This window comes from Populus alba, chromosome 1 (assembly GCF_005239225.2).
Source record: "Populus alba chromosome 1, ASM523922v2, whole genome shotgun sequence".
Lineage (NCBI taxonomy): Eukaryota > Viridiplantae > Streptophyta > Magnoliopsida > Malpighiales > Salicaceae > Populus > Populus alba.
In genome coordinates this window covers 23,414,110-23,427,317 of record NC_133284.1, presented here as the reverse complement: position 1 = coordinate 23,427,317, position 13,208 = coordinate 23,414,110, and the positions used below count along the sequence as shown (strand labels likewise).

The window sequence follows — 13,208 nt, the reverse complement described above, 5'->3', positions numbered from 1 at the left end:
ACCTAATATGTCGCTTATGCTTTGGCTGAGCAATATTTTTCCCTTTTTCCTCCCATGCCACAAATTGCTTCCTAACAAAGAAAGATTTGGCTACTTTTGGTGTAGTCATTGGTTTCACTTGTACATTACCCTCTCTCATAAAATTCAACTTCCAACCCAAAGAGAAACTTAAATATCCATCAAGTTTTGCACTACCCTTTCTCCTCAACTGTTTCTCCACTTTTATAGCCATGTGTACCATATCTTTAATTTTCATATAATGTTGTAATTCCATCATATTAACAATGTCTTTATTTAATCCATTAAAAAACCTAGTCATTATGGCTTCTCTATCCTTGGAAACATTAGCTCTAATCATAACAACTTCCATGTCTTTAAAGTATTCATATACACTCTTAAAAGCTTAAGAAAAGGTTTTCAATTTATTATAAATCTCCCTATAATACAAACCTTTTCCTTAAAATTGTCTTTATTTCATCTCAAGTTTCTATTAGCATTTTTTCATTATACCTTATACTTATAACAAGTTGATCCCACTACCTAATTTCATAATCAATGAATTCAATCATAACTAATTTAACTTTTTTTTCTTCTAAATACCTATGGAAATCAAATGCAAACTCCACTTTATTTTCTCAATCCAAATAAGCTTATGAATAACTCTTTCTATGGAACCCTAAAATTTTGAGTTTAAACACTACACAAATTATGATCTAAACCATCATGCTCCTCATAAGTCCTACCCTAGCCGAATATGTTAGTTAGTCATGACCTACCTCCCGTTCTCCTTCTAGACCATGACTCATACACAGGACTGTATTGCATTCAAAATTTTCCACCATAATTAACTGCATCATCCTACCTTTCTTCGTCAAAATTATTACTCACACTCTTATCATTCACTATAACTCTAATGGTAGGCATTTCAAATTTCTTTTCCTTACAAATATGAGCTTCTTGTCTACAAATCATCTAATCAAACTTACTCATTAATGCCTCTATCATAACTTCCATTGTATCATGTCTTTCCTCTATAATTCTCGCCTTTTCTTGTTCAACACTTTTGGAAGACATTATTTGTACTTGAAATAATGGTTAGTAACGAAGAAAAGTGTTCCTTACATAAACCTCATGTTTTTACTCATAAAAAAATAACTTTTCTCATGTTTCATATAATTTATTAGGCTTTTCACTCTACGCTTTTAACCATTTTATTCCCGTACTTTGGTTCTTAAAAGTAATTTAGCAAATGATCGAATAACTTACCAAACTATGCAATGATTTATTTATATTTAAAGACTCAAGAATAAAAGAATATTCAAACTTTTCAAAACAAAACTTGAGGACAAACTTTTGAATAACAATGTAAATTTGTGAAAATATAATGACAAAAAATGAAGACATGAAATAAGAGTAAGAATTATTATTAAGAAACAATGAAAAATATGAAATTCAATCAAATAAAGAAAACGATGCAAGAAACTAAAGAAATTAATGCAAGATAATTCTATTCTACCCAAATTTGCATGAAATCAATCAAGATCACCAAGAATTTCTAAGACAAGTTTTGGTTAATACCTTAGTTCATGCACGATCCAAAATTTCTAAATTTTTTTTCCAAGAATCCTTTCAAGATTGCAATTTTGATTCTTATTTCTTTTGTTCTTTTTTTCATATGTTTCAAATTTCTCAAGTCTCGGAGATGATCATAATTTGTTGTATTGTATGCAATTTTTTGACAACTTTAAGACTTTTCCTTATCAAAATCGATTTTCTTCTTTCATTCTTTTTATTAGTCGAAACCTTAGAGAGAGAAAAACCAAGAAAACAAACCATAAATATGACAAGATATATATATAAAGAAAACCCTATAATTACTTGTAATAATAAAAATTAAAGAGATATAACTTGAAATTAGTCATGCTCTGATACCAAACTGATGTGGAATTGTCCCTTAAATTGCTAATTTAAGGTTTGAAGAAAATTTTACAGCTTAAACTAACAATAACCTTGCCTTGGAGAACCAAAGCTATATGCAATTAATCACCCTCACCTTATGTCTATAACGAGCGCAAATGAGAAGTATAAATCATAATGAAGTTGATTAATCATTCAAAGAGTTTACAAGATTAATTAAGAATTTAGTATGATAATCACTCAACTACACAAAAAGAAACAAAGCATGTGGCAACTTTAGAGAAAATTTTATAAACTAAAAAATAATGTTAATAATTGGTTTACATAGTATAAAGCTAACTTTAATTTGGCTTAATGGACCTAAAAGTAATAAATTGGTCTTAACACATTAAAATCTCAAAATAACTAAAATAATAAAGTAAAACCTCACCCAAACAAACCCTTAAATGTTGTAGACCCTATAAACTAAAATATAAATAAATAATATCCCAACTAATTAAAACAAGACCACAATCAAATTTCATAATATGTTGGAAAAATTAAAGTCTGACTTCAAACAAATGATTCTCCCATGTCTTGATGAATTAAAAAGTTTATCATATATCACCATAAAACTATGAATGTCTAATTTTTAATGCAACTAGAATTACATCAAAATTCATTATATATATTCAATTATGGCCAAAATAATAGTGAAGTATCAAAACTAGCAGATTTAATCTTTTTATTTCCAATCTTTCTGTAATGTCTGGATGCTCTCGTACATACCTCTCTTGAACATGAATCAATTTGATCAAGTCTTATTTTTCATTCTTTGATATGCTCTTGAAACCCACCTTAGCTCATGTATTTTAAAGAAGTCTATTAATTGTTTCATTAAACCTCTTTGCTTTAAGTCTTGTAACTAGATAGACCAAATAAAACCTCTAATAAATCTTTTTGTATTGAAGCTAGAATCACATCATCTCCCTTTTGATATCAACTCTCAATTCTTTCATTTTTCTTTTAATGAAATTGTGTTTCGTTGCATATTTAATTAAGCTCAAGATTGGCATAGTTTGGATCTTAACTATTTGACTCAACAACTTAAACACATTAGCATATACAAAAAAATTGTAGGGCAAAGCTTTTAAAGACAAGATTGAACCACTAAAAATTGTTGGGATCTTTATATATATATATATATATATATATATATATTGAAACGGGAATACAACATGAAGCTTCTCAAATAAAAAATAAAAAAAAAAATCCAAGAAAAGAAGGAAAAAATCTTTCAATAACCAGTAAAAAAAATAATTCTTTCACGTTATGTTTTTTTTTTAAAATAACTTATCAATAATCTAGTACATGAGGCACGTCACTACATTTTCCAATACAAAGGATCACAAAATTCAACTAGTAAACATGGGAACAAAAGTCCAAACAAAAAAAGATTGTTCAGCCACACACACACACACATATATATATATATATATATATATATATATATATATATATTAGAATCCACGATTTTTATTTTACAAAAATATAAATATATTTTTTGTATAATATGCAATGGTTCAGTGATCCTACAAAATGGATTTTTTATTACATTAATTGGATAAATATTTTATCTTATTTGATTAAATGTTTTGATTTAAACTTATTTTTTAATTTTATTTGTAGTTAGTGTTAGTATTTTTTAATTTATTATTATACATTATTTTTAATTTATTTAATTATATATATGCATGAATTTTTTTATTTGCATGTGAAAAAGCTTTTAGCTATAAAAATACATAGAAAAAATATCAGTGTATAAATTTTTTTTAATAAGAGATAAAAATATATAATTCGCATGAAGCTTGCATTACATGCATAGTAAGTTAATAAAACCTAATTTTATTCAAGTTGTTAGATACTTTTAATTTGAATAACATTGAAAAAAATAAAAATCATGAAAAAAACTAAATAAAAAAACTACCTCCACTAGCATTGTTCTCTAACGGCTTCGTGCATGTTTGTTATTGTGCAATTGCAATTAAAAAAAATAAGTTTTAAAAAATATTTTAAATTGTGGTTTTCAAATAGCAAGTTTTTTAAAATATATACTTGATTAAAATTAAGATAAAATTTTAAATAAATCTCCATTAATAAAAAATAGATTTTTTAGCTTTTACAAAACCAACATTTAAAATATAATTATGTATAAGATCTAATACAAAAATAAAACTTATTTAACTAACTAAATAATTTTGTTCCAGCAAGTTAATAAAAAATAAAAGTTACCACCATAAATTTTAAAAAAAGTATATACATTTTTTTAATTATCAAAGTAAATTAAAAGTTTTGATAGAATAACACCATAATTTTATAAAATAGCACACTTTCATTTTATTGTGCTTCTGAAATGTAACATTTACAAAATATTACTATTCCTAAGCACGACAAAATAATTATTTTATTTTAAAAAAAAAACATTTAAATATGTCATGCTTTTAAAGCGTTATAATTATTAACTGGTCGACCGATTTAATATAATTATATAACCATAACAATGATTATACAATTATATATGTATTTATAGATCAATACAACAAATTTAGGCCTTTATGAGAAGGTTTGATCGCATCATACTAAAATAATAATTTAAAAGGACCATAACTTTCAATATAATCATTGAATCGAACTTAAATATTTATAAAAGTTTTTATAAATTGTTTTTTTTATAGAAGTTAAGAAATGAACTACTTCATTATTAGATTTTTAGATTTTAAAAATCTCAACTCAAGGTCCTGGTTTTGAAAGTTTTAGTAATTTTATAACTTTTTTATAAATCGAATTGACCAATTAATTTTGAATTTAAATAAATATCACATATATAAACTATAATAACAATTAAAATTTTTGTTATAATTACTAATCATGTTATGTAATAGATATTATGGTATTAAAATCGTGATATTTAATTAAATATTTATATATCACAGTTCTTAATAGCATATTTTAAAATATATTGTTTTACCAAAAACTTCTTGCTTATTAACTATTTCGCAATTTGTTTGCATCTTCCATGCTAATTTCACAATTTATCCTTCAACCATTCGCCTAAAATTGAGAGACCACGCAATAATTTCATTTTCACCCATTTTAATTTATATGTATAATTTTCTGAGAATTTGATTGATTGATAATCGAATAGAAAAACTAACGAAGGTCAAAAAAATAAAAAAGGAAAGGAAAGGACAACAGAAAGAAAGGACCCTAACGGCAAGTAATCCCAATTCGATCGATCTTTTGCTTATGAAACACTGGTACAATTCCAATTGTAATGGCAGAGGAGAATCACATTGGCTGATCCGAGATAAACGGTAGATTTGCTTCGATGGACTCTATGGACTCGATGGAGTTACGGTGGGTGTTCCAAGACGACGACGACGACGAGGATGATGATGATTCAGTGATGGACAACGACAACGGCGACGAAAATAGCAGACAGCTGCACGGCGGTGGATTAGAATCTGACGAGGAAGATGAAGAGGACACAGGGGAGCAACGGCTGTTTCGAACAGGCCCCCGCATCGACTCCTTCGATGTGGAAGCCCTGGAGATCCCGAGCGCCCACCGCAACGATAATTACTACGAGGTGGAAACCATTATTATTGTTGCTGTTGCTGTTATTGAATTTGGTTTGTAGAAAAAGAAAAATTGATTTGAAAATAGAAAATGTTTGGCAGGAGTTGGGTGTGGGAAGGAGAATAATACTTGCATTTCAAACACTGGGAGTTGTATTTGGTGATGTTGGAACCAGTCCTTTGTATACTTTTGGTGTTATGTTTACAAAGGTGCCTATTAATGGAGAAGAAGATGTTGTTGGTGCATTGTCTTTGGTTTTGTACACATTAATCTTGATTCCACTTCTCAAGTATGTTCTTGTTGTTCTTTGGGCTAATGATGACGGCGAAGGTACTACTTAGTAGTTACTACTGCTCACTTAATTACTAATTATGCCTAGTTATAATCTTACCATACATTTGATTCTATTCACTATATTGCAGGTGGTACTTTTGCTTTGTACTCTTTGATTTGTCGACATGCTAAGGTCAATCTTCTCCCTAATCAGCTTCCTTCCGATGCTCGTATATCTAGCTTCAGGCTTAAGGTGCCCTCCCCAGAACTTGAGAGATCTTTGAAAATCAAGGAGAGACTTGAGACTTCGGTTACTCTCAAAAGATTGCTTCTCATGTTAGTGCTTGCTAGTACCTCTATGTTGATTGCTGATGGGGTTGTTACTCCTGCTATGTCAGGTCTGTTTTTGTTTCTTTGGAGTTTATTAAAATTATGTTATTGTTCTTATGTACGAAAAAGCTATTCTAGATATTTTATTGACGTGCCCTTCTTTTATTGTTTCTGTGCACACCATGTTTGCCATATTTTTCTTTGGTTCCTAGTAACTAGTACCTTATGATTTACTTGGGTATCTTTGTTTGTCTCAATGCAGTAATGTCAGCTGTTGGTGGTCTGAAGGTTGGAGTAGCTGCAATTGAGCAAGGTGATCTAATATTCTGCTAGCCATATTTTTTTTTTATATAAGAGTTAGGGTTTCTTCTTAACTTATCAGTCTGAGTCTGGCATTATTCCTTTGAGAATTGGACATTTGGAGCCATTCATTTCCTTTCTTTCTCCTTTTTTGTTTTTGTTTGGGAAATTGGGCTCTAGATTTTGATAGGGGGCTATTGTAACCTGGACCGCTGTCAAATAAATTAATAAATAAATATAGAAGGAAAGTAATTGTAACTCTGATAACATAAAACTTTGTTTGTTGTGTGATTTATTGGAGATCTAAGATAGTGTAATCATAGGTGGGGTTTGTAATCTGATTTTCCATTGAATGATAGGAACAACAAAACATGATGCAGGAAGAGGCTGTTTCTGCATGAAATAGTTTATATAGCAAAACATTTGTAGCAAAAGCAGTAATAGACAGATCATTTACTGGTTATATGGTTCAGAAGGTGCTCAAAACTATCAGGGCTGATTTATACACCCAATTTATTTCTCTTCTAAGTCCCCATTGGCAACTAGGGGAATGGGTTCTTTCCACAGACCAATGCCCTCTGTAACTTAATGATTGTAGTGCTTGGCTCGGGCATGGATCAAGACTCTGATTCATTGTGAACATGTCTGAACTTTTTGAACAGACCGTCAATTTAAATTTATGATGTGGATGAATTTTGTCTCCAGTTCTCATGCTTTTGATTGTCATGCTGGGCTATAGTTTATGCCTAGCCCTCCTCTCCCCCTTACTGCCAAAAAAAAAAGGCAAAAAGAAATTTCTGGCAAGTTTTAGGCTGTGTTTGTTTTGTGTAAAATATTTTCCTGGAAAATGAGTTAAATAGTTCCTGTTTGAAATTAATTTGATGGCAACCAAATTAGCAAACCTTGCATGCCTTCTATTACATTGTCAAATTTAAATGTCCTTGCCTTTTTTGTTTTTTTTTCGCTGTGGAAAACTAGCTATAATATTGAGTTAATTATTTTTGTTATTTGTTTTGTGCAGAGCATGTGGTGATGATTTCAGCTGCCTTTCTTGTAATTCTGTTCAGTGTACAGAAGTTTGGGACCAGTAAAGTCGGACTTGTTGTAGGCCCTGCTTTATTCTTGTGGTTTTGTTCTCTTGCAGCCATTGGGATTTATAACCTTGTTAAATATGATAGCAGTGTCTTAAGGGCATTTAATCCTGTTCATATTTATTACTTCTTCAAGCGGAACTCAACTAAGGCGTGGCGTGCACTTGGAGGCTGCTTGCTATGTGCAACAGGTAACACACTAATATAGGATTTTTTAGTGCTTAAATGCAATGGTGCTTGCTGTTTATGTTTAGTGGTAAGGCTTACTGATTGATTCCCATCTGTAAATTTGGCTGGCTTTCTAATTAGTTCACAAAACCATTTTCTTGTTTAGTGCATGGATAATATTCACATTGCTTCTAGTCCAAACTGTTATGAGGTTCGTATAACCTTAAGAGTGTTGGATAATTGATGTTTGAAGCTCATGAAAGAATTTAGGTTAATGCAGCAGAAATTTTAAAGTTCATTGATAAGTGGTAACTGATAGGGGATAACTGGATTTAATTGGACTAAAAAGATTGATCTTTTTGGTATTAGTGGCAATACAGATGGCCTAATTTTCATCAACTTATGAGAGTGTTCGATAACCTTGTCATTTCTCTTATTAAATGGAGATTGCAGTTGAGTTAACCTTGAAGGCATGATGGAGCTATGATGTCAAAAAGTGTGGAGTCACTTCAACTACCAAGTGTCAAAGGGTAGATCCCCAAGTCTCTCTAAGCGGCACCCTATTTTTTTCTAAAAATAAGCCGTAACAAAAATAGAGATGGAGGGGATTTGTTTTCTAGAGGATGTTTGGTTATGGGAAACTCCCCTTTTGCTTTCTTCTTGGGAGGATGGTTAATTCTCCATTAAGCTTTTGTAATTCCCTTTTACATGTCTACTAATAGCATGGGAGGTATGGGCCATGCCTCCAATTCCAATTTTGAGATTAAAGAAAGGAAGTGTAATTCTTACTGAATTGTCCTCTATGGATGGAAAATTAGTAGCTAAAGTACCCTCCATGAGAATTAAAGTGGCCCTTACATGATTTTCTGGAATTGGAAGGGACTTGGAGAAATTGACTTGTGTTCTAGCAAGGGCAGAACACATGTTTATACAGTTCTTGGTATACAAGTATTTTCTATTTAGCCAAGGTCTCTTGAAGCAATTGCTCTCAAGTAAAGGCAAAAATTCTGTAGTGTAGCGTGGAACTCGTAAAAAATTCACACCAATTTAAAGAACGCCTGAGCCTTGATGATAATATGAACTTGGAAGGTGATGTTTACAGCTGTCATAACTGAATCTTATTTTACACTTTTCTTTTATGATTGCTTCTGATGGATTCCATCTCTCTCTGTTTGGTTTTTTAGGATCTGAGGCAATGTTTGCAGATCTGTGCTACTTTTCTGTGAGATCTGTGCAGGTAAAGAAGCAAGAAAATACCTGTTTAATGTATCCGATATAGAATCTCTGTCTTTCTCTGATTATGTCAAGTGTCACAGAATTTTATATTTGTTGTTATGTTCTGATTGCTGCAATTCTGATTTATTTAATAGTGATCTTTTGCAGCTTACCTTTGTATTTCTCGTTTTGCCATGCCTTTTGTTGGGTTATTTGGGCCAAGCTGCATACCTTGTGGAACATCACACTGAAAATATGGCTGAGCTAGCCTTCTTTTCTTCGGTTCCAAGTAAGGTTCATTCTTTATCTATATCAATATGGTCTATGCAATTTAATTAAGTACAATCTAATTGCTACTTTCACAGCCTTCTTGTGGTTTGTATTCTATGTTCTTAGAAAATAAATTATTTATTGTGGTATAAAGTTGAATTCAATCCTGCTTTACATTTGGAACCTATTACGTTCAGTCCTGTTGCAACAAGTTTTATTCCATGTCTCGCAGGTGCTGTTTTCTGGCCTGTCTTCCTCATTGCTAACTTAGCTGCATTAATTGCTAGTCGGACTATGACTACTGCTACGTTTTCGTGTATAAAACAATCAACAGCACTTGGTTGCTTCCCCCGTCTTAAAATCATTCATACCTCTCGGAAATTCATGGGTCAGATTTATATTCCTGTCATAAACTGGTTTTTGCTGGTAGTTTGCTTGGTGTTTGTCTGCTCTATCTCAAGCATCACTGAGATGGGAAATGCATATGGTAATATACTTGTTCCCTAGTTTTAATTGAATTTTTTCTTGGCATTCCAATTTCTACTGTTCATCAATTATTGAGTTTGCTTTTCTTTTCCCTTCTTTTTAATAATACAATGAATGTGTTGAAAAAAGGCCAAGTGAAGGATACATAGGAGTATACAATAAAGCACCACCAAAGAAAGAAATAGGAAATGATCGTATCTTACATTCTAGCAAATAGAGATCAAAGAAGACCAATCACGCAACATCCCAGTTTTAATTTCACCTGCAGCATGCCCCATCCCTTCAAACGCTCTGGACTTCAAAGACTTGATTGGAACCTTCTGCCATGCAATTATACTACTGCATTTCTTTGACAGTTCCCTCCAGGTATCTACTAAGTACTGTCTTAGATATAACCCAGTGAATACCAAATAAGGACAAGATTGCATACTGTATTTATTCAGCAGCCAAGAGAAAAAACAGAATCATTTTGATGAAATTATCTACCATGAAGATGTGTGATAATGCTGCCACCAACACTAACTTGAAATGCTGGTGCAAACTTGCAGTTGACACTTGCATAGATATAACTTAACTGGTAAATTACACTACATTTCAAAATAATTTTATCTTGAAGCGCCTTCTTGTATACATGCCCCATTGAACAAAGTTTCTCCCCACTGTAATTGCCCATCCTGAATGGTGGTAAAAATAATAAGCTAGCTTTCGATGCAGAACTTCTATATCGCTCTTATTAGTGCAAGTTTCAAATAAGTTTGGTTTTGTTTTGTTTCTCCCCCCTTTGTTTTACTGTTTGCCATTATTTGAAAGTAATTTTTGTAGCCTGCTACTCGATTTTTTAATCAATTTGCTGAATAGCGCACTTTGCTGGGTACTTGAGAATACTTTTCTTTTTCCCCCTGAGGCTCGAGTAGTTTCCCTTGGAACTAAGCCAAAAAAAAAAAGTAATGTTAAGCTCGCAACCCTTTAACCGATCAGCAAATGAAAGAATTTCCTTGGATAAATTCGTGTGCATCATTTAAAACTTCAGGGAGACAGGTTTGTACTTCATAAGGAAATGAATCATATCTTAATAGTATTGCTGCTGTTGATTATTTGCTGAAGTTTCATAGGTTGGATGTTTCTTGTTCATGGCATGTGGCACCACAATGTTATAACTGCTGTTTCTGTTAATTGTTTGGTGATTAGTTTGTTTCTTCCATACCATAATGTGAATATCTGGGAAATGAATTGACTATTGAGCTTCTTCGGTTCTTCCAATTATCTTTGGCATGTCTTTCATCCTATTTGAAAAGCAGCGCATTTCTTTCATCCTATTTGAAAAGCAGTTACACTACTGCTATTCTTGAGTAGCACATTTCATTTATAAACAGTTGCATTGAACATCATGCAGATAGTGAAGCCATGTTTTGCCTCAATTATTTTGGTCTGTATGCAATGTGTTGATGGTAATAACCTGCTCTGTGTTGGAGAGTCTAGTCACTTCAAAGTTATGCATCAAACTAGCATGCTTTTCCATTGCAGTGATTTATATAAATAATTTAATTGTTCTGATGGTAATCTGTTATTACAGGAATTGCTGAGCTGGGGGTGATGATGATGACAATGATTTTAGTAACTATTGTTATGCTTCTTATATGGCAGATAAACATCATTATTGTCCTGAGTTTTTTGGTTATTTTCCTTGGAATAGAGTTGGCCTTTTTCTCATCAGTTCTAGGGGGCATGGGAGATGGAAGTTGGATAATACTGGTTTTTGCTGTAGTTATGTTTCTTATAATGTTAGTCTGGAACTATGGGAGCAAGCTCAAGCATGAAACTGAAGTTAAGCAAAAGCTTTCCATGGATTTGATGCGTGAATTGGGACCCAATCTTGGAACAATCAGAGCCCCGGGCATTGGTTTGCTTTATAATGAACTGGTGAAAGGAATACCTGCAATTTTTGGCCATTTTCTTACTACTCTCCCCGCTATCCATTCAATGATTATATTTGTGAGTGTAAAGTATGTTCCAGTTCCAGTAGTGCCTCGGGGTGAAAGATTCCTTTTCCAACGAGTCTGCCCAAAAGGCTACCACATATTCCGTTGTATTGCGAGGTAACGAGTTCAATTCTTGTAAGTAGGAGTTGTCAACTTGTCATCTGATGCATGGAAATGTCATTTTGAGTTAAATAAATTGGAAACTTAATTTCATGATGATAATTTTATTGCTAATTGTCATTTTTTTTCTTGACTGTTTAGTTTACACAGAAGTACCAACAGGGGCACCTCACAGTGTTTGGGGTGTTAATGGACATTAATCTTCTTATAATTATCCATGTTCTGTTTTTCTTCTTACCTTAGTCGTACCCTATTGCCTTAAAAAGTTCAATTTAATCACTTAAACAGGTATGGCTACAAGGATGCTCGGAAAGAGAATCAGCAGGCATTTGAGCAGCTGTTAATTGAGAGCCTTGAGAAGTTCATTCGTCGGGAAGCCCAGGAACGTTTGTTAGAGAGTGATGGGGATGATGATACAGACTATGAGGATGACTCCTCTAGTACAAGAGTCTTAATAGCTCCCAATGGAAGTGTCTACTCACTTGGAGTGCCCCTACTAGCTGAGTACATCAACACAAGCAAGCCCATTTCTGAAGCAAGCACATCTGAGGCGGCAAAGCCAGGGACGCCTGGAGACCCTACAGGTTCTGATGCAGAACAGAGTCTTGAAAGGGAATTGTCTTTTGTTCGCAAGGCGAAAGAATCTGGAGTTGTATATCTTCTTGGGCATGGAAACATTAGGGCAAGGAAGGATTCCTGGTTTATCAAGAAGCTGGTCATAAACTACTTCTATGCTTTTCTGAGAAAGAACTGTAGAAGAGGGATAGCGAATATGAGTGTACCCCACTCACATCTCATGCAGGTTGGCATGACTTACATGGTTTGACAATTGATCTTGATACAAGCTTTAGCCAAGCCTTGGTAATTTTCGATACCATGTAACCGCTGTTGATTGGAAGTAGAATACACTGGTTCACACATGGTTAGGACAATTTATCAACATGAGACACATCCATGTGTTTACACATGCTTACACATCTTCCTAGCTATGCCCGGCCATTAGGATTGCCAGCCCATGGAACTCTTTAATTTGGGAATTTTGTAGTGTTCATAGTTAGGTTGTGTTTAATGCAACTGATTTTTACTCGTGTAGTTACCATTTCAAAGTGATGTGAATCTGATATGGCGTGAAAATCCCATTTCATATTGTCCTAAAAAATTTGATAACCCAGTTGAGTTTTATGAAGATGATGCTTTTCATCTGATACCACTTTGCTGTCTCTCTTGTTGACTCCAGCCATGTTGACTTTTCAACAGACTATAAGATTATGTTATCTTTCTCATTCTCTCTGAGCTCTCCATCGGCATTAAGAGAGCTTCTTTTCCTTCCTTTAATTTGCTTTTCTTTAGAATACGGTGTTGGGGGTGATTATAAAGAACAGGGCTTTATATTTTCAATTCCATGGCACGAATTTTTGGATTAGATCTCACACAGATTATT

At 32.8% G+C, this 13,208-nt stretch overlaps 1 protein-coding gene across 1 annotated transcript; it reads left to right on the top strand.

The window, feature by feature from the left end:
- The first annotated feature begins 5,024 nt into the window (after positions 1-5,024).
- Positions 5,025-12,977, top strand: LOC118040253 (potassium transporter 7). Its single transcript, XM_035047144.2, has 10 exons — positions 5,025-5,545; positions 5,637-5,865; positions 5,958-6,206; positions 6,401-6,451; positions 7,460-7,720; positions 8,882-8,934; positions 9,081-9,201; positions 9,415-9,669; positions 11,242-11,764; positions 12,056-12,977. Exons 1-10 carry the CDS (start codon positions 5,285-5,287, stop codon positions 12,591-12,593), a joined length of 2,541 nt encoding a protein of 846 aa, XP_034903035.1. The 5' UTR covers positions 5,025-5,284; the 3' UTR covers positions 12,594-12,977.
- Positions 12,978-13,208: the final 231 nt, after the last annotated feature.

Excerpts from the sequence above, each read along its gene's own strand:
- LOC118040253 (XM_035047144.2), top strand. The coding sequence starts at position 5,285 with ATGGACTCTATGGACTCGATGGAGTTACGGTGGGTGTTCCAAGACGAC. Across the intron at positions 8,935-9,080 it reads TTTCTGTGAGATCTGTGCAG|CTTACCTTTGTATTTCTCGT; the intron begins GTAAAGAAGCAA and ends GATCTTTTGCAG. Across the intron at positions 9,202-9,414 it reads CTTCTTTTCTTCGGTTCCAA|GTGCTGTTTTCTGGCCTGTC; the intron begins GTAAGGTTCATT and ends CATGTCTCGCAG.